Raw genomic sequence first — 25,009 nt, forward strand, 5'->3', positions numbered from 1 at the left:
CACCTTCACGAATTTACTTATCCCTTGTTTGAAATAGCATAAATGCTTATAACCTCAAAAATAATCTCATTCCCGAGTCTACGTCGATTAACTTACGACGAAACTTTAACGTACGAAAATACGGGATGTAACAATAAATATCGAAGGTCTCTTTCTCCAAATCCCCAATCCATTCATAAAGTTTTTCTTCTTTAAGCCTCGCCGCCGACAAGTCATTTTCTCACTCAGAATGAAGGGTTCAGTTCGCCACTTCAAGGAACTCCACCCTCAACTGAGCCTCCGACCGAGCAATACCACTTGGGCTTAGAGATCACTCCATTGGGCCTCTATGACCCTGATAAGCTCAAGCTCCTCCTCTTTGCTCCTCAACGTCCCTTCATGGACGCAACATTTCTCCACGACCCGCATCAACTTCTCGTCACTCTTCTTCAAGCCCTCCCTCAAGACCCGTACGTTGCTTTCCTCGCGAAGCCGACACTGGAGCTCCCAGTACTTCTCAAGTTGAGCGACTGTGCTAAAATCATGAAACTCAGGAGTGCCTCACACCTTCTCCCGGATTAACAGAATTCCTTACCCGGTTTTCTGTGTTCGCAGACCATAAATAAGAGTCAATTTCCTCGATTTGGGATTTAAAATAAACCGGTGACTTGGGACACCATAAATTATTCCAAGTGGCGACTCTCAAATAAATAAATAATCCCATTTCGATTAATGTCACTTTAATTAAAAAAACTCCTCAATCGCCCCCTCGGAAAAAAGGAGGTGTGACAGCTCTGGCGACTCTGCTGGGGATCGAAGCCAGAATCTCTGGTTCAGGGTTCAGAATTCGAGCTTAGATGACTGTTATACTTGGCTTTTACTTATTATCCTGATTTTTTACGTGTTTGAGCCTAATGTGTTAAATGCCTATTTTTACTGCTTTGATATTGTTTGGACTGTATATAAACTGTCACGAAACCATTCTCCTCTCTGAGTCTTCTAAATCTTCTGGGAAGTGCACGCTGGCGTGACTTCTTTTCTGTTAGTGTCATATCCTAATTTAGAATGAGGATCGAATCAGTTACAAAGCCGGATGGCCTTTTGGTTACCGGTACGTTGCCCCCCTCGGCTCGAGTTGTCCGCTCGGGTAAGCCAGGTCTAGAACAATACACCCAGGATTTAAACTTAGAATAACATAGCCTCATGCCGGATCCCTAGTAGGTACGTTTGCTTGCATCACGTGCATTTGACTTAGGGGACTCAACACAGGGGTTGGGTCCGTCTAGGACAGGTGTACTCAAAATTAAAGGACCATCCTGATGCATTCTTTACGTGCTACTTGCGCATTAATTTGCTTGGCTTGTATGTTGACCGGCTTCGTGACTAAAAAAAAAAAAATCCAAAAAAAAGAAGAAGAGAAAAACCAAGAGTGAGGTAAGATAGAAAAACACCTGGTTTTGATAATTTCGGTATTCAAAAATCCCGTTACTCTGTCGAAATTTCAAAAACAAAGAGAGAATCATTCCAAAACAAATCATATTTTTCTGTGCATCAAAATGACTGAACTACGCGGGTCTGATTCTCACCGGATGTGAGATACGTAGGCAAACCTCATCGGTTCCGGCCCCCAATTTTCAAAAATCTAAAATATTTTCCTTTATTTTCTTGTTTAGAAAGTCTTTCTTTGAGACCCCATTTTTAAAAAAATCCAAAAGTATTTCCTTTAATTCCTTCTTATAGGAGTTTTTTTTTTTTATAGAAAATCCCAAACAAATAAGAGATTAAAAAATAATTTTAAACCAAAACAAATATATATTTTATTTGTAGGAGTCTTTCATTAGAAAAAGAAAACAAATGAAATTAAAATCCAAAAATATTTTCATTCTTCTTTCGAAAATTGAAAAGAAAATTCAAGATTCTTTAGAAGTCTTTCTTTCATAAATTCAAAATAAAAGTCCATAAATCCAAAAATATTTCCCTTTTCCTGTTTTTAGAAGTTTTTCTTTCGAAATTCCGGAAAAAAATATAAAATCAAAATTCAAAAAAAATATATATTCTTTTTTCTTTAGAAGTCTTGCTTTTTCAAAAATTAAAAAAAAAACAGAATAATCAAATTCCAAAAATATTTTCTTTCTTTTTACAAGTCTTTATTTTTTTAAAAAAAAATTGACCACTTCGCAAACACAGCCCTAAAATCTTCTCCTCCGAAGTGATGAAAGGTCGTATTTGCAAAAGTGGCCGTGATTTGTTTTCGGTTATATTTTTCAAAAAATTATAATGATAGTAATCTTTTCATGGTCAGTTTTGTACAAAATTTTAATCTAGTCACCCTAATTTAAAATATGCAGAATGAGCACCGTTCAGAACTTACCTGTGAAGGTTATGGATCAGATTCCACTGGCACTCCACATGTGGTGGGAGGATTTGGGAAAACAAGGACGAGACATGGTCAACCAATACCTAGGGGCGCTCACTGGACTATTGAAAATTCAACCTAGAAGGGACCTGATAGAGGCATTAGTGGCATTCTGGGACCCCGCTCATAATGTTTTACACTTCTCAGATTTTGAGCTTACGCCCACTTTGGAAGAAATGGCGGGTTATACTGGGAGCACGGAAGGACTGAGACACAAGTACCTGGTATCTCCAAGGACTGTTACTCCCCACAAGTTTCTGGACTTACTAAAGATAAGCAGACAAATCAAGACGGGAAGTCTAGCACGGGGAATTTCCACTTTTCATTTTCTATATCAGCGATACGGGCATCTAGGGGGATTCGAAGACCCTGAAAATGGACTCTGCAGTAAAGGAAACCGATCAAAATGGGAGACCCATAGATGTTTTGCCTTCATGGTGGCATTTTTAGGATGGTGTTTCCAAGGGAGGACGGGCACATTGATTTGTGGACAGCCGGGGTTGTCCACGTTCTGACTACTCAGGCCAAGAGTACTCTCGCACCCATGATCGTATCAGATATATTCCGATCCCTCACATTCTGTAAGGCCGGAGCCAGTTTTTTCGAGGGATGCAACCTGTTGTTGCAAATATGGATGATCGAACATCTCTGTCATCGTCCTCGATACATGAACTATGGGTCTACGGGAAAAAACTGCATTGAAGAGTTTAGTGCACGAGTAACAGGATTCGAGATGCCGAAAGGGGTCAAAGATTGGATTACCCGCCTTCAATCTACGACCGCAGATCAGGTAGAATGGACATTGGGTTGGCTTCCCGTTGATGAGATTGTTTATATGCCCGCCACTGGTCCCTACTTCTTGCTAATGGGTCTCCGAAGCATCCAACCCTATGCTCCGTACCGGGTTTTGAGACAGCTTGGAAGATGCCAGACAGTTCCTAGAGATGAAGATCTTAGCACTTATGTGGTCGAAATCCGTCCTGATGCCCAATTTCTCGAAGAAGCGGTTCGCCAAATTTGGAGCGAATGCCAGTATTTGGGGGCAAACACCCGAGTACGTGATTTGTCTAAAGGTGAGGTCTTACCTAGTTATGTTGCCTGGTATGGAAAGAGAGTCGCGACGAGTGGTGAACCCGAACGACCAACTAAAAGACCTCATATCCAAGAATTTGTTGACGCATCGCAGGAGCAGTGGGCTTGGTTAGCCAAAGAAAGGGAGTACCGGACCACCATAAGCAAGCTAGAAGAACAAATCAAAAAAATCAAATTTGATAGTAGTTTGCAGACAGCTGAAGATGAAGGGGAAAAGAAGAGGTTGACCAAGGAAAATGAAGCCCTTCGGGCCCAAATTCAGAGAATGAAAATAGCCGCCGAGACACCAGCAAGAAGTGAGAGAGATGAGAAAATTATAACCAACCTGAGGCGGAAAGTGCATGATTACGATTTTGACTTGATAAAGGTCGAAAGGGACTTGTTCAACGCTCAAGCGAAGCTGGCCAAAGGTGCGGAAGAACACGCTAGATTAGCCTACCAGTTGAAGCAGAAATATGACAAAGAAGTAGCGATTTTACAGAAGAAGTTGGTTGCCCTGAAAAATGAAATGATCAAGCAAACAAAGGATTTCAAGACAGAAAGAGAGCATTGCTATGCACTGATTTACCAACTACAAGAAAGCCTGAAGCAGTTGCAAGACCAAAGCAACACAGATACACAAGTACTAGAGGCTCGGGCCCAGCAGATTGGACGTTTGCTTCAAGAAAAGGGTGTCATCAGAATGAGGATTGAAGAGATAGCTGATTATGTTGTAATGAAATGTCATGAATGTGAAGACATGACCAAGTCTATGTTTTTTGCTTCTGTAATGACATTTGTCCGACAAGTGATGGTTGACCTAGACCGCCTTCAAGAAGATATTGCCCGCAGGCCTGTACGGAGACCGGCTGATGTCCCGCAAGCCTCCGGAGTACCAGTAGAGGCTCTTATGTATTTTTGATTTCCTTTAGTAGTCTGTGTTTTACTTTCTCCGAGTCTTGTTTGCCTTTGTCAAAGTTGTCTATTACTTTATGCCGAGTCTGTAGATTTTCCTTTTTTGCAGTCATCTCTACTTTAGTCCTTGTAATAGAAAATCCAAAAAGATTGTCTTTTATTAATGAAATAAATTATTTTGCATCTATTGCTCTGAACTACGTAATAATCTGATTCATGCGGCGTCATGATACGTAGGCAATCCCCATAAGATGCGATCATATTCTTAAAAGAAGAGAGGGAAAAAGAAGAGAGAGGAAGAAAGAAAAGAGGGGCCAAACTAAAAAAAAGAGGAAAGAATAAGAATTAAAAGAGCGAAACACAGCAGGAGGTGAGAGGGAAAAGTCAGGATTTGGAGAATTTGGAAAAGCCGGGATGAATCATACGAGCCGTCGCAAAGCATCTAGGAACGTTAAACTGCTCAGGTGCATTGCATACCCAATGTGCGATTAACTATCTGTAAATTGCTTTTAAAACTGACCAAGTTTTTGTGTGCGCATAGACAGGTTTTGTTTTAGGTGGTTAGTTTGTTGGCATCCTGGCAAGTCACCCTTATAACACCAGATCAAAGTGCAAGGCAGTCATGACTAGCAAAGAATTGGACACGGGTGTTGTCGACCCGCCAAGGGAGATTGTAGAATCGGAGTCTGAATTGAAAGAGGAGGTCTACAGGTTGAAGCATCAAATGGCAGAAATGTATCAAGCCTGGGTCAGGGGGCATCCTCCACCTTCATTCCCCGCTAACTACCCAGAAAATCCCGCTTTCATCCCACCACTGTCACAAGCCCAAGATCCCATTACCATTGATCTTTCCCCTCAGCACGCACCAGGCTTTACCCCTTATCGCCACTACCCTGGCACCTCGTCCCAAACCTTTCATGCTCCACCAGCCAAAACAACTGCATATCCTGCTCCGACATCCGCTCCTATTTTCGTAGCCCCTCCGCGAGCTACCCTTCACAGATCTTCTAGTGAACCCGCATTCCAAGCTCCAGATACCTAATATTATGTTCCAGAACCAACTTTCAAAGTCGCGGATCCTTATTCCCATGCCCCTCGCTTTGAACCTCTTGTCGAAACTGAGAAACCATCCCGGAATGTGGAGCAGGACGAGATGTTCAGGAAAGTGAAGAGCCTAGAGCAATCTTTGAAGAACATACAAGGGATAAGAAGCCAAGTAAGTGTGGCTTACAAGGATTTATGCCTATTTCTGGATGTTCAACTGCCCGCTGGGTTCAAGATGCCCAAGTTTGACCCGTACGATGGACATGGAGATCCCGTGGCCCATTTGAGAGGCTTCTGCAGCAATATGAGAGGCGCCAGTGGGAAAGATGAATTATTAATAGCATATTTCAGTCAGAGTCTGAGTGGGGCAGCTTTAGAATGGTACACCCGCCAAGACACTAGCAGGTGGTACACATGGGATGACTTGGCTCAGGCTTTTGCTCGGCACTTTCAGTACAATATAGACATTATCCCGGATCGCCTATCTTTGACCAAGGTAGAGAAGAGGCCCAATGAAAGCTTTAGGGAATATGGTTTCAGATGGAGAGAACAAGCTGCACGAGTCTACCCTCCAATGGAGGAAGATGAGATGGTCGAGTACTTTCTTCAAGCCCTAGAGCCCACTTACTTTGGCCATTTGATCTCAGCCATAGGTAAGTCCTTCAACGATGTGGTAAAGATGGGAGGAATGGTGGAAGAGGGACTCAAGTCAAGCAAGATCATGAGCTACTCTGCCATAAAAGCGACCACACAGGCAATTCAAAGTGGCACCGGAAGCCTGTTAGGCAAAAAGAAGAAAGAAGATGTCGCTATGTTTGTCTCTGGATCATGGCGTGGCCCAAGGGGTCCGCCTCACCAGTACACCCAAACTCGACCCCAACCTCAAGCCTACACCCAAGCTCTATATAATCCATCTCAGCACTATCTCCCGCCACAAGACCCTCGATATTCTGTCGAGCTACCCCAATACCATGTTCACCACGCACAGTCATATGCTCAACCCCCTCCTTACCCGCAATGGCATGCTCCAACTCCACAAAATCTTTATACACCCCCACAACCATACCAAAACCCTATTGGTCCAAGTTTTCGACCGAAGCCAGATTACAGAAAAGAGAGGCAACAACGAAAAGAAACCTTCACCCCTCTTGGAGAGTCCTATACCAGTTTGTTTCAGAGGTTGAGGCAGTTGGACGTTTTGAGGCCGATTGAGCCCAAGATACCAAATCCGCCTCCAAGGAACCTTGACTATTCCCTCAGATGCGCATATTGTTCTGATGCCCCGGGGCACGACACAGAGAAGTGCTGGCATTTGAAGAGGGCGATCCAAGAGCTCATTGATACAAATCAAATTGTGGTCCAGAGCCCGGAGGCGCCAAACATCAACCAAAATCCTTTGCCGGCCCATGCAGAGACACACATGATCGAGATAGTTCATAAGGATGGGGAGCCCAAAAACTCTTCCAAGTCTGTCATGATGATCCGGGCTAGCGAGAGTAATCCAATCAAAGCTCTAGATCCTGCAAAAGCAATATCCTTGACGATTAAAGGGGTGTCAGAGAAGCCAAGCACGCTCAATGTGAAGCCTTCTATATTGGTTGTGAAAGGGCCTCCGGTTGATGTTGAAGCGAACCAGGAAAGGCAAAAAGTGATCGTGCCAGGGGTCCCGGGCAAGCCGGTCATAATCGTGGAAGGGGTTCGTGTTACCCCCGTTATCATTAAGCCAGTAACCCAGTTACCGATGGTTGACACAAAGGCCGTCCCATGGAATTACAAACAGGTGGTAATAACATACAAAGGGAAAGAAGTAGAAGAAGAAATCAATGAAACCGGAGGACTAACTCGTTCTGGGAGATGTTTTGCCCCAGAAGAACTGAGGAAAACCAAGCCATTCAAGGACGGCCACATCCCAGTAAAAAAGCCGGTCACCGAGGAAGAGGCCGAGGAATTCCTGAAAAAGATGAAAATGCAAGACTATTCCATTGTAGAACAGTTGAGGAAGACACCAGCTCAGATCTCTCTTTTGTCTTTGCTGATACATTCAGATGAACACCGCAAAGCCTTGATGAAGATTTTGAATGAGGCCCATGTTCCTGACAAGATCACGGTGAACCACTTGGAAAAGATTGCTAACAAGATTTTTGAGGCAAACAGGATCACTTTCTCAGATGATGAACTTCCTATAGAGGGTACAGAACACAATCGAGCTCTTTATCTCACAGTAAAGTGCGAGGATTTTGTTGTCTCAAGGGTACTGGTGGATAACGGTTCCAGTGCAAATATCTGTCCTCTGTCCACTTTGCAAAAGTTGAAAATTGGCACTGAAATGATCCACACTAATAATGTATGCGTTCGAGGTTTCGATGGAGGAGGGAAAGATTCTGTCAGTGATATAATGCTCAAATTGTCAATAGGGCTAGTTGAGTTCACTATGGAGTTCCAAGTGCTAGATGTGACTGTCTCCTACAACTTGCTGTTGGGCAGGCCCTGGATACATGCAGCCAAGGCAATCCCGTCTTCTCTGCATCAAATGGTAAAGTTCGAATGGGACAGGCAGGAAATAGTTGTCCACGGTGATGAGAACTTATCTGCTTACAACGACACAATCGTTCCATTTATTGAAGTTGAAGATGACAAAGGGCCTTGGGTTTACCAAATGTTCGAAACAGTGTCTGTCGAGAAAATTCTCGAAGGGGAATGCACTCCAGGTCCGAAGATACCATCCGCGTCCGTCATGGTAGCAAATGAAATGTTGAAGAATGGTTTTCTGCCGGGCAAAGGTCTGGGTTCATCTCTGCAAGGTATCGTGCACCCGTTGTGCCCACGTGAAAGTTTTGGTACATTTGGTTTGGGATTCACACTCACAGGGAAAGACGTGAAAAGGGCTAAAAGTTTGAAAGGAAAGGCATGGTCACTCCCTAAACCTGTTCCGCATATCTCCAAGTCTTTCGTCAAGTCAGGGGTCGCCAAACGCCCAATGTCAGTGGTCCCAAAACTTGTGGTCGACTTTGATGAAGATTTGATCAAGAGGTTCCAGAGTCTGTTTGATGAGGTCAATATGGTCGAAATTGGGGAAGGTTCCAGTAATGCCGATGTGCAGTTTGTCGGGCCAAACGTGAAGCTTAGCAATTGGAAAGCTACTCCTCTCCCCATCCGGAAGGAGTTTTGGTAGTTTGCTTTGTTTTCCTTTCTGTCATCTGGGTTATTCCAGGGTTGTAACCCAGATTTTTCTTAGTTTTTGCTTGTTTCAATGTACAAACCCTTCTATCCTTTTATTTTCAATGAAATACAATTTCCAGTTTTTCCATTAATCCTGATAGCGTTTCATTTTTGTTTTTGCTTTTCTTTCTGTACAGTTCCTTTTATGCTGGTTTCAATGACATGACATGCATGAGGAATTTTCAGCCAAATCTTAAAAGCCAATCTAATTCTGAAATAACGATCCAAGAAGTAGAGGGTGATGATGAAACAGAATACGATGAAGAGGCGGCATTTGAGGAAGTCAGTAGAGAACTAAAACACTTCGAAGAAAAACCCAAGCCTAATTTGAATGAAACCGAAGCAATCAATTTAGGGGATCAAAATAATGTCAGAGAAACCAAGATAAGTGTGTATCTGGAACCGCAAATCAAGGAAGAAATAATCAAAACACTATTTGCATACAAAGATGTCTTTGCATGGTCGTATGACGACATGCCGGGCTTGAGTACTGATTTGGTAGCTCATAAATTGTCAACCGACCCTACATTCCCTCCTGTCAAGCAAAAGTTAAGAAAGTTCAATACTGATATGAGTGTGAAGATTAAAGAAGAAATCACAAAGCAACTGGAGGCAAAGGTCATTCGGGTCACTCAGTATCCCACTTGGTTAGCTAATGTGGTACCAGTACCAAAGAAGGATGGTAAGACGAGGGTGTGTGTTGATTATCGTGATCTCAACAAGGCAAGTCCAAAGGATAACTTTCCATTGCCGAATATCCACATTCTGATTGATAATTGTGCCAAGCACGAGATCGGGTCTTTCGTGGATTGTTATGCGGGATATCATCAGATCCTGATGGACGAGGAAGACACAGAAAAGACAGCATTCATCACGCCATGGGGGACGTATTGCTACCGGGTAATGCCATTCGATTTAAAGAATGCTAGGGCAACTTACATGAGGGCAATAACTACTATATTTCATGACATGATACACAAGGAAATTGAGGTTTATGTAGATGATGTGATCATAAAGTCAAAGAAGCAGTCCGACCATGTTGGGGATTTGAGAAAGTTTTTCCAAAGGCTCCGCAGGTACAACCTCAAGCTCAATCCGGCGAAATGTGCATTTGGTGTCCCGTCGGGGAAACTGTTGGGATTCATAGTCAGTCGACGCGGCATCGAGTTGGATCCATCAAAGATTAAGGCCATCCAAGAACTACCACCACCAAAGAATAAAACTGAGGTGATGAGCCTGCTCGGGAGGTTAAACTACATCAGCATGTTTATTGCTCAACTCACGACGACTTGTGAGCCCATATTTAAGTTACTAAAGAAGAATGTTGCGGTTAAGTGGACCGATGAGTGTCAGGAAGCATTTGATAAGATCAAGAATTACCTGCTGAACCCCCTGTGTTGGTCCCGCCAGAACCTGGGAGACCTTTAATCCTCTATTTGACAGTCACGGATAATTCTTTTGGTTGTGTGTTGGGTCAACACGACATCACGGGCAAGAAAGAGCAAGCCATTTATAACCTCAGCAAGAAGTTCACTCCTTATGAGGTTAAGTATATTCTTCTTGAAAGGACGTGTTGCGCCCTGACTTGGGTGGCGCAAAAGTTGAAGCATTATCTGTCATCCTACACTACTTACCTCATTTCTCGCATGGATCCTCTAAGGTATATCTTTCAGAAGCCTATGCCCACAGGGAGGTTGGCAAAGTGGCAGATTTTACTCACAAAATTTGACATCATCTATGTGACTCAAACCGCGATGAAAGCCCAAGCCCTAGCCGATCACTTGGCCGAGAATCCAGTGGATGAAGTATATGAGCCACTGAACACTTATTTTCCTGATGAAGAAGTGATGTATGTTGACGGGGTTGATCATGATGAAAAGCCAGGTTGGAAACTCTTCTTTGATGGAGCTGCTAACATGAAAGGTGACGGAATAGGGGCTGTACTCATTTCTGAAACAAGGCATCACTACCCTGTAATAGCTCGACTTCGATTTTATTGCACTAACAACATGGCTGAATATGAGGCATGCATTCTGGGTTTGAGGCTAGCTATAGATATGGGAGTTCAAGAAATATTGGTTTTGGGAGACTCAGATTTGCTGGTTCACCAGATTCAGGGAGAATGGGAGACCCGTGATTTGAAGCTCATACCGTATCGACAATGTCTGCATGATCTTTGTGAACGATTCAGGTCGGTAGAATTCAGGCATATTCCCAGGATTCATAATGAGATTGTCGACGCCTTAGCTACTCTGGCATCAATGTTACACCATCCAGATGAGATTTATGTCGACCCTCTGCAAATCCAAATCCGTGATCAGCATGCCTATTGCAATGTAGTTGAGGAGGAACTTGATGGTGAGCCTTGGTTCCATGATGTCAAGGAATACATCAAATCAGGGGTATATCCGGCACATGCCACAGGCGATCAAAAGAGAACCATTCGACGTCTGGCTAGTGGATTTTTCTTAAGTGGGGGAATATTGTACAAGAGAACTCCAGATCTAGGATTACTAAGGTGTATAGATGCTAAACAAGCCTCGACTATCATGGCCGAAGTGCATTCCGGGGTTTGCGGGCCACATATGAGTGGGTATGTCTTGGCGAAGAAGATTCTTCGAGCAGGTTATTATTGGCTCACCATGGAACGTGATTGCATCAGCTTTGTTCGCAAATGTCATCAATGCCAGGTGCACGGTGATTTGATTCATTCCCCGCCATCTGAGCTGCACACAATGTCGGCACCTTGGCCCTTTGTTGCTTGGGGCATGGATGTCATTGGACCGATTGAGCCGGCAGCGTCAAACGGGCATAGGTTTATTCTGGTGGCCATTGATTACTTTACCAAGTGGGTCGAAGCTGTAACTTTCAAGTCCGTGACCAAGAAGGCAGTGGTAGATTTTGTTCATTCAAACATCATTTGCCGGTTCGGAATTCCCAAGGTAATCATCACAGATAATGCTGCTAACCTCAACAGTCATTTGATGAAAGAGGTATGCCAACAGTTCAAGATTACGCATCGAAACTCCACTCCATATCGTCCTAAGGCAAACGGAGCTGTTGAGGCTGCTAACAAGAACATAAAGAAGATACTTCGTAAAATGGTGCAAGGTTCGAGGCAATGGCATGAAAAGTTACCGTTTGCTTTGCTAGGTTATCGCACTACTGTCCACACTTCAATAGGTGCAACCCCCTATTTGCTGGTATATGGAACCGAGGTAGTGATACTTGCGGAAGTTGAGATTCCATCCCTGCGGTTCGTTGTTGAAACTGAAATTGATAATGATGAGTGGGTCAAAACCCGGCTAGAGCAATTGAGTTTGATTGATGAAAAAAGATTGGCAGCAGTATGTCATGGTCAATTGTATCAAAAAAGAATGGCAAGAGCATACAACAAGAAGGTTAGGCCCCGAAAATTTGAAGTGGGTCAGCTGGTATTGAAACGCATCCTTCCACATCAGGCTGAAGCTAAAGGCAAGTTCGCCCCAAACTGGAAGGGGCCTTTCATTGTGACAAAGGTGTTGCCCAATGACGCTTTGTATTTAACAGACATAGAAGGTAAATGTGTGGATATGGCTATCAATTCTGATGCAGTCAAGAGATATTATGTATGATTTCTTTGCTCATCTTCAATCGCATTTTGTACTAGACACGTTCAAAGTTGGAATGACGAAGGTATTTTATTCTGCTATCCCAAACACTTTTATCATTTGTTACACCTTTTTGAGCCTTATTTATTTTCTTTCATACCCCTCTTTTGGAATCAGAAGAAGTGCTAGAAATATAAAAGAATAAAAAAGAGGAAAAAAAAAAGAAGAAGAAGAAGAAAAAAAGAAGGAAAAGAGAAAAGCAAAGAAAGAAAAAGAAAAGAAAGGAGAAAAAGAAAAGCAAAGTAACAAAAATAAAACTCTTATGTTTGAACTACGTTCGACCTGATTCCTTTTAAGGATACGTAGGCATCCTTACACGGTTCGGTCCCATCAAAATAAAAATCCAAAATTCCCCAGATTCGAAGAAACTGGGGCAGAAGTTTTAGTTTTGTAAAAAGATCTGATTCCAAAAGTTGTAATTTTGAACCCCTTCATCTTGAATTATTTTGAGCCCGCATGCTACCCTTTCTTTCTAACCCTGTCCAAACCCTACACTACAGTCCAAAGAAAGACCTTCTGATCAACTTTGAGGATGCCAAGCCAAATGAGATAGAGGTGCGATTTACATCACGGGTAACACCTTGGTTCATGGGCACAAGGAAAAATGAATAAATGAGAGAGTCTTATTGGTGAAAACCCTCACGGGCACCATAGGGCGATGGTGAGTCAAGAGAAAATTCAAATGAGAGAGTCTTATTGGTGAAAACCCTCACAAGCACCATAGGGCGATGACGAGTTGAGAGAAAATTCAAATGAGAGAGTCTTATTGGTAAAAATCCTTACGGGCACTGTAAGGCGACAATGAGTTGAGAGAGGAGCAAATGAGAGAGGTTTGCTGGTGAAAACCCCTCGGGGCATTACAAGCTGAATCAGGTTCATGACTTTACAAAGAAATTGAATTATGGAAAACCCGGTTTTGAAGTATGAAGACATGGCATGAACTGAAATGTGATTAGTTGGATGGATTAGGCTGATCAGTCCGAAATGCATGTCATGATCATTGGAGCTAGTTGCTTCATTCAGATAAGTCTCTTTTCCATTTTTCTTCAAATAGTCATCTCTATTTTTTTCTTTTATTTTATTCCTAATTCTCGAAGTCACTTCGCTTCGTTTCTTTTGGGTCTATTTTTCTAAGTCTCAGTCAAATTAGTCTGTTGTTAAGCAAGCAAGAAAGGACTTCAAAGCCCATTACCAGCTTTTTATTTGCACTAAGAGAAATTCGGCCAGGCACATCCCAAGTGATATGATGTAGAATTAGCAGTGCGGTGGTAACTGAAGTTCAGGTGGTCAAGTGATTCGTGAATTTGTAGGAAATGCAAAGGTTCGACAGTTGTCAGAATGAAAGTACCATACGGCGAGTTGAGTGTAAGGGATTCAAGTCATTCAGAGATTTTGTGTTCGAGGTCCGATTGAAAGGTCAAACAATTCTTTGTAGCCCGAAGCAGCTAATCAGAATGAAGCGGGATAGTGACAGAAGTAGACACCTTCAGCAAGGATGCCACAAACTAACTGCCACAGTTTCAAACTGACAAAATTTTCTTTGTTTCAAGCAGGGGCAAGAAATCTTGTTTGCTTTGCCAAGAGTCCTCCATGAGAAAGCATGTTCAAGATAAGTTCAGTTTTAAGTTTCCGGGACCCTCCTGGATAATGGGAGTTAATTTTAACTTTTCAGGACCCTCCTGGATAATGGGATTTAATTTCAAATTTTCAGGACCCTCCTGGATAATGGGATCTAGTTTTAAGTTTTCAGGACCCTCCTGGATAATGGGATGCAACTAACAATCAATGAATGTTCCTGGTACAAACTGGGGCAAAAACTTTTCTCTATTTTGTCTGTGTTGTCATGATTGCAGGCGCCCACCTGGAGAACGAGGGAATTCATTTCAGTTTTAAGTCAGCAGGCACCCACCTGGAAAATGAGGGAATTTATTTCAAGTCTTAAGTCAGCATCAGGTGCCCACCTGGAGAACGAGGGAATTCATTTCAGTTTTAAGTCAGCAGGCACCCACCTGAAAAATGAGGGAATTTATTTCAAGTTTTAAGTCAGCATCAGGCGCCCACCTGGAGAATGAGGGAATTCATTTTAGCTTTAAGTCAACATCAGGCGCCCACCTGGAGAATGAGGGAATTTATTTCGAGTTTTTAAGTCATCAGGCGCCCACCTGGAGAATGAGGGAATTTATTTCAAGTTTCTAAGTCATCAGGCGCCCACCTGGAGAATGAGGGAATATATTTCAAGTTTTTAGGTCATCAGGCGCCCACCTGGAGAATGAGGGAATTTATTTTAAGTTTTTAAGTCATCAGGCGCCCACCTAGAGAATGAGGAATATATTTCAAGTTTTTAGGTCATCAGGCGCCCACCTGGAGAATGAGGAAATTTATTTTAAGTTTTTAAGTCATCAGGCGCCCACCTGGAGAATGAGGGAATTTATCTCAAGTTTTTAAGTCATCAGGCGCCCACCTGGAGAATGAGGGAATTTATTTCAAGTTTTTAAGTCATCAGGCGCCCACCTGGAGAATGAGGGAATATATTTCAAGTTTTTAGGTCATCAGGCGCCCATCTGGAGAATGAGGGAATTTATTTCAAAGTTTTTAAGTCATCAGGCGCCCACCTGGAGAATGAGGGAATATATTTCAAGTTTTTAGGTCATCAGGCGCCCACCTGGAGAACGAGGGAATTCATTTCAGTTTAAAGTCATCAGGCGCCCACCTGGAGAACGAGGGAAGTCACTTAAGAATTCAATTCAAGTTAGAAGTAGCAAAAGTTCGCCTCAAGAATGCGAGCTGACAGTCCGAGATAACCAAAGGAAGAAGTCTCAATCCAGAATAAAAGAAAAAGGGTGAATCCAAAATGCAGAAGCCGATGAAAGATGTGAACTGCTCAAGACATGGCTGAAGTCACAAGCTTTGCATGTCCCGTCTTGATCCGAAAAGCTGAAGAAGAGAGAACTAGCACCTGCAGCTAGCAAACATCAAGGTTCAAGTCAAAAGTCCGCATGAATAACCATTCAAGATTCAAGATCAAGCTTCAGAAGACTCATAGATAGGAATCTTGTAACTCGTAGCTGATAGGCTTACTTAGTTTCTTTTTCATTTTGACTTTGGTGTAATAAGGAGCTCAGCAAGAAAGAGCAGCAGCAGCAGCAACAGTGAAACACAGCTTCTCGGTAATTCCAGCTACCAAAATTTCCAGAACTACACTGACCTGATTCCTCCATAGCCGAGGATATGTAGGCAACCTCGGAAGCAAGGTTCGGTCAAACGCTTTCAAAATGCTTCTATGGAGTATGCAAGCGGTCAAAAATCGCTCGTGTTTGCTCAATGTATCTTTGCCCGAAAACTCTTCGTGTTTCCAAGAAAAGAGGGGCAGCTGTGAGCACATGATTTTTGCCCGACTAAAATATTCCTACAAAAATTCACAAATAGAGAGTTTCTTAATTGTTTTAGGTTTTACACAATTTGTAGGGATTTTTGGTTAATTGTTGCTTGCATTTATTTGCATATTTAACATTTTTAAATCATGAGAAAATACCAAAAAGTCTAAAGTATTTCATGCATAACATTTTAGGTCTTAATTGCACTTAGGATTTAATTACATAAGTTAATTGCATTATTAAACAGAAAATCACAAAATATGGGTCATTTTTGAATTTTTAGCTTTTAATTGCAAATTAAGTAATTTTTCCTTCATTAGTCTAAATTAATTAATTATGGTAAAATAGCTAACTAGGATTATTTCTACAAATTAGATTAATTTAAGACTTAATTTAGGTTTTAATTAATCAATTAGAATTCAAAATCAAGAAAAAGAAAAGAGAAGGAAATTCGGTTTGGGTTTAAATCTTGGCCAAAACAATTTGGCCCAAACAACCACCTGAATTCCGCCAGGCCCAACCCCTCACCCGGTCCAGTCTCACAACTAAGTGCGAACGACGTCGTTTTGGACGGATCGATCTCGACCATTCAATCCCTCTCCATCCAACGGGTGCAGTCCACTCTCACCCCCCATATAAAAGGGCCATTATAATGCCTCCCCCCCAGAACCCTAAACCTAAATTCAGAGCTAAGCGGCGCCCACCTCTTTTTCTCTTCCTCCGTCGACCGAACTCGCTTGAACTCAAGCGAGTTCACTCTCCCTCCAACTCACGCACGTGGTTCCTTCACCCTCCCTCCTCCACGTCACCCGTCCCGTAACGACCTCTGACAGAAAAGATTCTTCTCTCCCTTAGGCTTCACGCGCTTTTTGTATTGAGAACAATCTCGGATGAATGGTGGTCGTAGGATCTGAGAGATTCAAGATCCTAGACCTCCATTTGTCCGATTTGGTTCACAAGAAAGAGAATCGGATTCTCGCGGATTTTTCAGACGGAAAGAGGAATTTTAGGGCACAACTTGAAGAAAATAGGTATGAAAATTTCTGGTTTGGGTATATATAGGGAGGTTAAGGGATTTCTTAGGGGTCTCTTTTTTTGGGAACAAAAATTTTTCAAAGAGAAAAATCGGAAAGAAAAGCTAGGGTTTTAAAAACGTTCTTTTCCTTCTTAGCGGTGGATCTTCTTTTTGATTATTTTGTTTAGTTTCAGAACAAAAAAAAATACAAAAAAAAACATGTTCAGTCTTCTTCTTTTCCATTTTATTTCAATTACTGTCTAAAAATTCGAAAAAAAATTCCGTCCCTTCTTTTCCAATCTGGATTTTGAGTTGAAAACTGGAGTTCGATTGGGAAGTTGTTGAGTTCGCTGCTGCTCAAGAAGGTTTTTGCTGAAGTCCTTGTTCGGACGTCATTTTCTTCATTGTAGTTCTGCTTATCATTTAAGAGGTCACATTTCGAATTCTATCCTTCTTTTCTGCAGATTCTGTGTCATGAATGTTGGCGTTATTTGCTTATTTTCTCTTATTTCTATATCTTGGCGTATATAATGATGTCTTGAATATTTTTGAACTTTAAATGAATGGGGTTATTTTCAACAGTCATGCCGTAGATTTGGATTTCTCTTATCGACATGTTTCTATTGTTCATTCTGAACTAGCATATTATAATGGGTTATTACTGTAAAATGACTTGATTCTTTATATGAATGTTCATCCCTCTTCCTGTTATGTTTCTTCACCAAAGTTTGCGTCATTTTTGTTTTGATTCTATTTGCTTGGATATGATTGAGTCCAGTCTCTGAGTTATCTCGGATCTTGAGCAATACCACGTTGAATATGTTTCATGTTTAGCTCATTATTTTTCGGCTGTCGTATGGTGAGTCGTATGATTATCTCTCTTGAGTGGCTAAATTTCTCTATAGAGAACAGACCCCCCCTCCACATTCATATACCCAGATTTTTCTGATTTGGATCCTGGATATGTCATTTGGCCTATTGATTTCTGAGTTTACTTAACTTGTTTTGTTAAAATTACATGAGTTTATGTTGAATTCAGTTTGTGATTCTGTCATCTTTCCTTGTATATGCTTGTAATGCGAAGTTAGCCCCAAGTAGTGAGAAAACTGTGATTCTAACACTTTGGACAGCAAACTAATTTGGCAAGTGTCTTAGATTAGCTACTGCTGTAATTCATGTAATCTAAGGCCATAATACAATAGATGTAATCTCTTTGGCTATGTGTTTTGACAGAATTGAAATATTATGCATTGGGTTTAGCTTTTGTTTGTATTGACTTTCATGCATTTCGTGATTTTCCTTCTCCATGTGTGGCTTAATTGACCTTTGGTTTGAAAGGAAATAGACATGAGAGAGCCATTCCTAGGCCCCGGATGGATTTTGGCCATTTCTAAAAGGCTATCACGTCTTAGGCTGCATTTCTAAACCCAATTTTGTTTGTGTTTGAAAATGTTGGAGGCCGATTGATCTTAATCCACGGTAATGTTATCTTGAGAAGAATTCTCATTGAAATAGATAAGAAAGCAACCCACTCATTAGGTTAATTCAATCGAAGAAAGATTCTTAAGTCTTCAATATTCTGACAGCCCACGTATGTCAGCTTCCAAATTTACCCTGGTTGGTGTACTTTATCTCCAAATAACCCTATAGTTATATACTTTCACATGAAAATCGCAAATTTTAGGAAAAGTTGAATAACTCACGAACACGCGCTAGTTGCTTTAGGCGCGATTAATAAATCATCGTGACTATGGGTACGGTTCCCATGACATAGTCATGATACACAATTCCCCAATTCGAGTGTGCGTTTCACGTGACTCGACCATAACTTCAAATAATAATAAAAATAAACATGTTGTAAGTCGCGGGTGCGTTTCATATGACGTGATTCACAATGTGTGCCAAAATGACAAGTGTACGACATCGTGACTTGTTCCAGAAATAATTTCATAAATAATTAAAAGCGGTTAAAAAGTAAAAATGCACAATAGGCTTTAAATATGTAATAAATCAGATAATTAGGCCAATTATTAATAGTTGAGCGACCGTGCTAAAACCACGGAACTCAGGAGTGCCTCACACCTTCTCCCGGGTTAACAAAATTCCTTACCCGGTTTTCTGTGTTCGCAGACCATAAATAAGAGTCAATTTCCTCGATTTGGGATTTAAAATAAACCGGTGACTTGGGACACCATAAATTATTCCAAGTGGCGACTCTGAAATAAATAAATAATCTCATTTCGATTAATGTCACTTTAATTGGAAAAACTCCTCAATCTCCCCCTCGGGAAAAAGGAGGTGTGACACACACTGTCATCCATACTCTACTTATGAGATTACACTAGGTTTGTTGTTGTTGTAATAAATCGAAAGTCAACCAAAGTACTCTACTAGTTAGAGCTGTATATAGAAATAACAAGGAAACTCACAAAACGACCAATAACTGTATGATATCTCAGTGTTCATGAAAACCAAAATGCCAAGAGTGTGTAAATATTTAAAAATAGCAATCACTCTTTCCTCCATTTTCTGTGTAGCAGGTAACAACTACTTGCTAAAAAGAAACTATGGAAATATTCAAAGTGATCGAGAAATGGACTTTAATTCATAAGATGATAATTGGAAGATCCCGCTGTTAAGAGTTGTTAATAATTTTTAGTCTTTGATTATCAATCAGACCAATTGAATTGGTCCTTTAAACAGCTCTTTACAAGCAATTACTTCCCTAGGAACGTTACTATAAATACATTGGCCACTGAATCCCTCTAAGGCATCAGCTTTCAACACTACTTCCTTTCTTCTTCTACCCCTTCAAAGTTTTTCGAGATTTCACTAGCCATATTTGGGAGGCTAGTGCAGAAACTTTCCGGCAAAATGAGTCGGTTTCACGGTGGCGGCCCCGCCAAGGGTCGTCGATATTTGCCACAAATCTTAGTGGCATTGGCCATATTGGCGGTTGCTAATGTAGTGTCAGCAGATCCTTATATATATTCTTCTCCACCACCTCCAGCATACGAGTACAAGTCACCACCACCTCCGTCTCCTTCTCCGCCACCACCTTATGTATACAAATCTACACCTCCTCCATCACCTTCTCCCCCGCCACCATATGTGTATAAATCACCACCTCCTCCTTCGCCATCTCCCCCGCCACCATATGTGTATAAGTCTCCTCCACCTCCATCACCTTCACCCCCACTGCCTTATGTGTATAAATCACCACCTCCTCCTTCGCCATCTCCCCCGCCCCCGTATGTGTACAAATCTCCTCCTCCACCATCACCTTCACCACCACCTCTATATTATTATAAGTCGCCACCTCCACCTTCACCATCACCTCCACCACCATATTATTATAAATCTCCGCCACCACCCTTGCCATCACCACCTCCACCTTACTATTATAAGTCTCCACCACCACCTTCTCCTTCACCTCCTCCACCATACTACTATAAATCTCCACCAACTCCTTCACCTTCACCTTCACCTCCGCCACCTTACTATTACAAGTCTCCGCCTCCTCCATCACCACCACCACCATCACCATACTACTATAAGTCTCCACCACCACCTGCTAAGTCACCTCCTCCCCCATACTATTACAGTTCTCCACCACCACCAGTAAAGTCTCCTCCTCCACCATATTATTATTCCTCACCGCCACCACCAAAGAAATCACCCCCGCCACCATATCACTATACTTCCCCACCACCACCAGTTAAGTCTCCTCCTCCACCATATTACTATTCCTCACCACCACCACCCAAGAAATCACCTCCTCCCCCATATCACTATAGTTCCCCACCGCCACCAGTTAAGTCTCCTCCTCCACCATATTACTATTTCTCACCACCACCACCCAAGAAATCACCTCCTCCACCATATTACTACTCTTCTCCACCACCACCAAATAAATCACCACCGCCACCATACCACTACTCTTCCCCACCACCACCAGTAAAGTCACCTCCAACTCCATACTACTACACCTCCCCACCACCACCAAAGAAGTCTTCTCCCCCATCATACTATTACACTTTACCGCCACCACCTACTCATTACTATCCTCCACATCATCATTTGGTGGTCAAGGTTGTCGGAAAGGTCTATTGTTTTAGATGCTATGATTTAAAATACCCAGAAAAGTCTCATAACAAGAAACACCTAAAAGGTACCATTTTTATACCATGCCCACTCTCTTTATTTACTTTTAACTTATAATCAAAAAATTATTTAACTATATATTTTCCTTTTTGTTGCTTTATTAATAAAAAGGAATAAGAATAATTAAGTAAAGTTAGAAAAAAATAGTTTTTAACATGTGATCGAAGAGTTAGTTTTATATTATGAAAAATAAATTTTGGTTCTAAGGTCGGGAAATATATGTTAGATGCTTAATTATTTTATTGTTTATTAATATATTATTCTTTTTTTACATGAATTAGGTGCCGTTGTTAAGGTAACTTGTAAGGCTGGTGACAAGAATATTGTGAGTTATGGTACCACAAAGATCAACGGCAAATTCAACATTACTGTTAAAGGATTTGAATATGCCAAATACGGAGCAAAGGCTTGCAAGGCTAAACTACACAATGCTCCAAAGGATTCAAATTGTGACATTCCTACAAATCTTCATTGGGGAGTAAAAGGTGCTAACCTTAAAGTGAAGTCAAAGAACCATTATGAAGTTGTACTTTATGCAAAACCATTTGCTTATGGCTCTAAGACACCTTATGCAAAATGCACAAAACCTATGCCTACGCCTACTCCATACTACTACAAATCTCCTCCACCTCCATCGCCGACTTATATTTACAAGTCACCACCTCCTCCATCACCAACATATGTTTACAAGTCACCACCTCCCCCAACCCCGACATACGTTTACAAATCTTCGCCACCACCAACTAAGTCTCCACCATCTCCTTATTACTACTACAAGTCTCCACCTCCACCATCACCAAAACCTGCCCCTGTATACTATTATAAATCACCACCGCCTCCACCTCCTTACTATTATAAATCCCCTCCACCACCATCATCTTCTCCTCCTCCTCCATATTACTACAAGTCGCCACCACCCCTGTCACTATCACCTCCACCACCATACTACTATAAGTCACCACCACCGCCATCCCCATCACCACCCCCACCTTATTATTACAAGTCTCCACCTCCACCATCACCAAAACCTGCACATGTATACTATTATAAATCACCACCACCCCCATCGCCATCACCTCCACCTCCTTACTATTACAAATCTCCTCCACCGCCATCACATTCTCCTCCTCCTCCTCCATTACTACAAGTCGCCACCATCCCCATCACCATCACCCCCACTACCGTACTACTATAAGTCACCACCACCATCTTCCCCATCACCACCCCCACCTTATTACTATAAGTCTCCTCCTCCACCATCTCCATCACCACCCCCGACCTATTACTACAAGTCTCCTCCACCACCATCACCATCTCCTCCACCACCCTATTACTATAAATCACCACCACCTCCATCGCCATCACCGCCACCACCCTATTATTACAAGTCTCCACCACCACCATCTCCATCACCGCCACCACCCTATTACTACAAGTCCCCTCCTCCACCGTCGTCTTCTCCTCCACCTCCATACTATTACCACTCTTCACCTCCACCAGTAAAGTCTCCTCCTCCTCCCTATTACTACAGCTCACCTCTTCCACCCGTGAAATCACCACCTCCGCCAGTATACATTTATGCTTCTCCGCCACCTCCAATGCACTACTAAATATTTCTAGGAGCTCAGCCATTCTCCATAATCAATCAAGTGAGTAGCCGTTTAAATTGAGTATTTCTTTTCCATATGAAATCAACTTTTTCTTTTCCTTTTCTTTGAATTAAGTTCTAATCTTATATTTCATTGTTTGTTTTCAGATTTTAATTTGAAGGACAAAATAAATGCTGGCTTCTTGAGCAAAAGATTCAAACATCAATGGCACAAAGCAATTAATTTATGGAATAAGATATTCAATTTTTCAGTTGAAGGATTGATTCTTATTGCACATTGTTCTCTAGTGCATCCACGTGGAAAAGGCTACAATAACTTTGATTCTTCATAGATAGAGTTTGTTTTTTCGTAATTTATTGTTGTATTGAGGATGTCCTCGTTTTATTCATTTCCTATTAGTTATTGCAAGTTTTTTTCTTGTAATACCTTGGTGTACTTTGTGCACAAATCAATAAGAAGATCAATTTCGTTATATTCACTGTTTTTTCTTTTTGCTTTTTCCACTCGGTAAACAAATAAATAAGTCTTATCCTTATATAAAAAAATTTGAAAATGAAAATACCAATAATTATTTTAAGACCTTTAATAGTTTTAAGGTAAAAGAAGTTCAAGACATATATAAGTAATACACGTACCTCTCGTGTACTTTTTATATTCGGGAAGGGTCAAAAATGCTAGTGAAACTATTGAAAAAGGTCAAAAAATACCTCCCCCATCCACTTATTGGGCTAAAAATATCTTCCATCCACCTTTTTTGTTCACTTATACCCTTTAACCGTTAGGTCAATGCTGAATTTAAAAATAATTATTTAAATTTCATGTGGCAACTTCTTATTCGTCGAAATTAAAACATCTAACCTATTAGAAAGACCCACCCATATCTACCCGTTTTTCGGACTTATCCACCCCAAACATTAATCTGACCCGAATAAAAAGTTTAAATAAAAAAATGACGCCCCACTTCCATCTAAACCATGGATTTACATGTGTTCATTTTCTTGATTAATCTCATGTATAACATTATCATTAAATAAAGGTTCATGAAAAAATTAAACAAACAAGAAAAGCCTAGCATGAATGAGCCAATGAATTTTTTGACAATAATGTGGGACGGAAAACTAGGGGTAGTCCAACGGTTTATGATATCTTCCAAACAATCACTTTGAGATCATTCTGTTATGTGAAAATGATTAAATTAAACTCATCTTGAATATAATGTAATTTGTGTCTATCATGCAAATTGAACTGGATGCCATAAATAGAAAAAAAAAAACCACATAGTAAGTTTGCGTCTATATATTTGCTGCAACTTCCATGGAGCTTTTGTTCTACGGAGTTTAATAGAAGTGGGGCCTCTTTTTTTTAGTTGAACTTTTTGTTCGAATCGGGTTAGTGTTTAAAGTGGGTTAGTACAAAAAATGTTAGATATGGATGGGCCTTTCTTATGGGTTAGATATTTTAATTTTGGTCAATAAGAAGTTACCACGTGAAATTTAAATAATAATTATTTTTAATTCAGTATTGACCTAACGGTCAAAGGGTATACGTGAACCCCACTTGTGAGAAAATAATATCCACATAATACTTAATAGGAGTATTGGTTTCACTTTTCTACCAGTAACTTTCCATAATTATCCACGGTTGTGATGGGGTGGAAAATAAAGTGCCTTCTATTCTTAAGTAAAATATCCTCTCTCTTTAATTATAGGTCTTGAATTCGAGCTCGGAAAATAAACTCACATGTAGAGAGTGTTTTACCCAAAATTTGGGACTTTACAATTTAAATCCGGATTAGTCGAGCTCACCGGAACATCGAGTCATGAGATACCAAACAAAAACAAAAGAAAAAAACCCTCTCCATACAAGGTAGATTTATAGTCTTGAAAATAAAACAAGTTATTGCTACAATGCGCAAATATACTATGTCAATATAAAATTTTATTAAACACTGTATATTCATATAAGTTAAACTCATTATGAAATCACGTTAGTTACCTCAAAATAGGACTTTAAAAACTCATCTAGTTTCTCACAAACAATCATTCTCTTATTTAAGATAGGAATTTTGGCCAAAAAAAACTAAAAACTAACATATGAATCTACAAATTAGAAGGTTCTTCTGACACGGTATTAACTGCTGAAACATATCAATATTAAATAAAATGTTCATTTCCAGTTGGCAACAAGTAATTTCTTTAGCCATCACCGGTGACCCTAAAACAAAAATTCCATGCAAAAGAAAAGTACTTAGTAGTATTTTACTTTGCTTGATGAAAATGAAGGGGAAAAAATTCTTAATATTACAAGAAAACATGCATTGTTTAATTTTCCTTCTTCACATCCAAATTGATAGGAAGGTGTGGAGGTCGAAAACTAAGATAGAAGGCTAGGTAGTCGAGTGTTTTCCTTATTCGTACCAGTAGTAGCAGTGTTTGTCTTGTATTTTGTTATAAATAGATTTCTATAACTATTTGATGTTTCTTTCGCTTCGATTTTTTTGTTGGATTGCTGGTGTTACTACTTGTTGTTTACGATTTCTTTTTTTTATCTTT

The 25,009-nt window shown here is 40.9% G+C and overlaps 1 protein-coding gene across 1 annotated transcript; it reads left to right on the forward strand.

Moving 5' to 3' along the window:
- The first annotated feature begins 19,446 nt into the window (after positions 1–19,446).
- On the forward strand, positions 19,447–22,921 carry LOC142166970 (uncharacterized). The gene is made up of 3 exons (XM_075227078.1): positions 19,447–20,854; positions 21,129–22,496; positions 22,604–22,921. The coding sequence occupies exons 1-2, from the start codon at positions 19,558–19,560 to the stop codon at positions 22,040–22,042; spliced, it is 2,211 nt and encodes a 736-aa protein (XP_075083179.1). The 5' UTR covers positions 19,447–19,557; the 3' UTR covers positions 22,043–22,496; positions 22,604–22,921.
- The last annotated feature ends 2,088 nt before the right edge of the window (positions 22,922–25,009 follow it).

This window comes from Nicotiana tabacum, chromosome 12 (assembly GCF_000715075.1).
Source record: "Nicotiana tabacum cultivar K326 chromosome 12, ASM71507v2, whole genome shotgun sequence".
Classification (NCBI taxonomy): Eukaryota; Viridiplantae; Streptophyta; class Magnoliopsida; order Solanales; family Solanaceae; genus Nicotiana; species Nicotiana tabacum.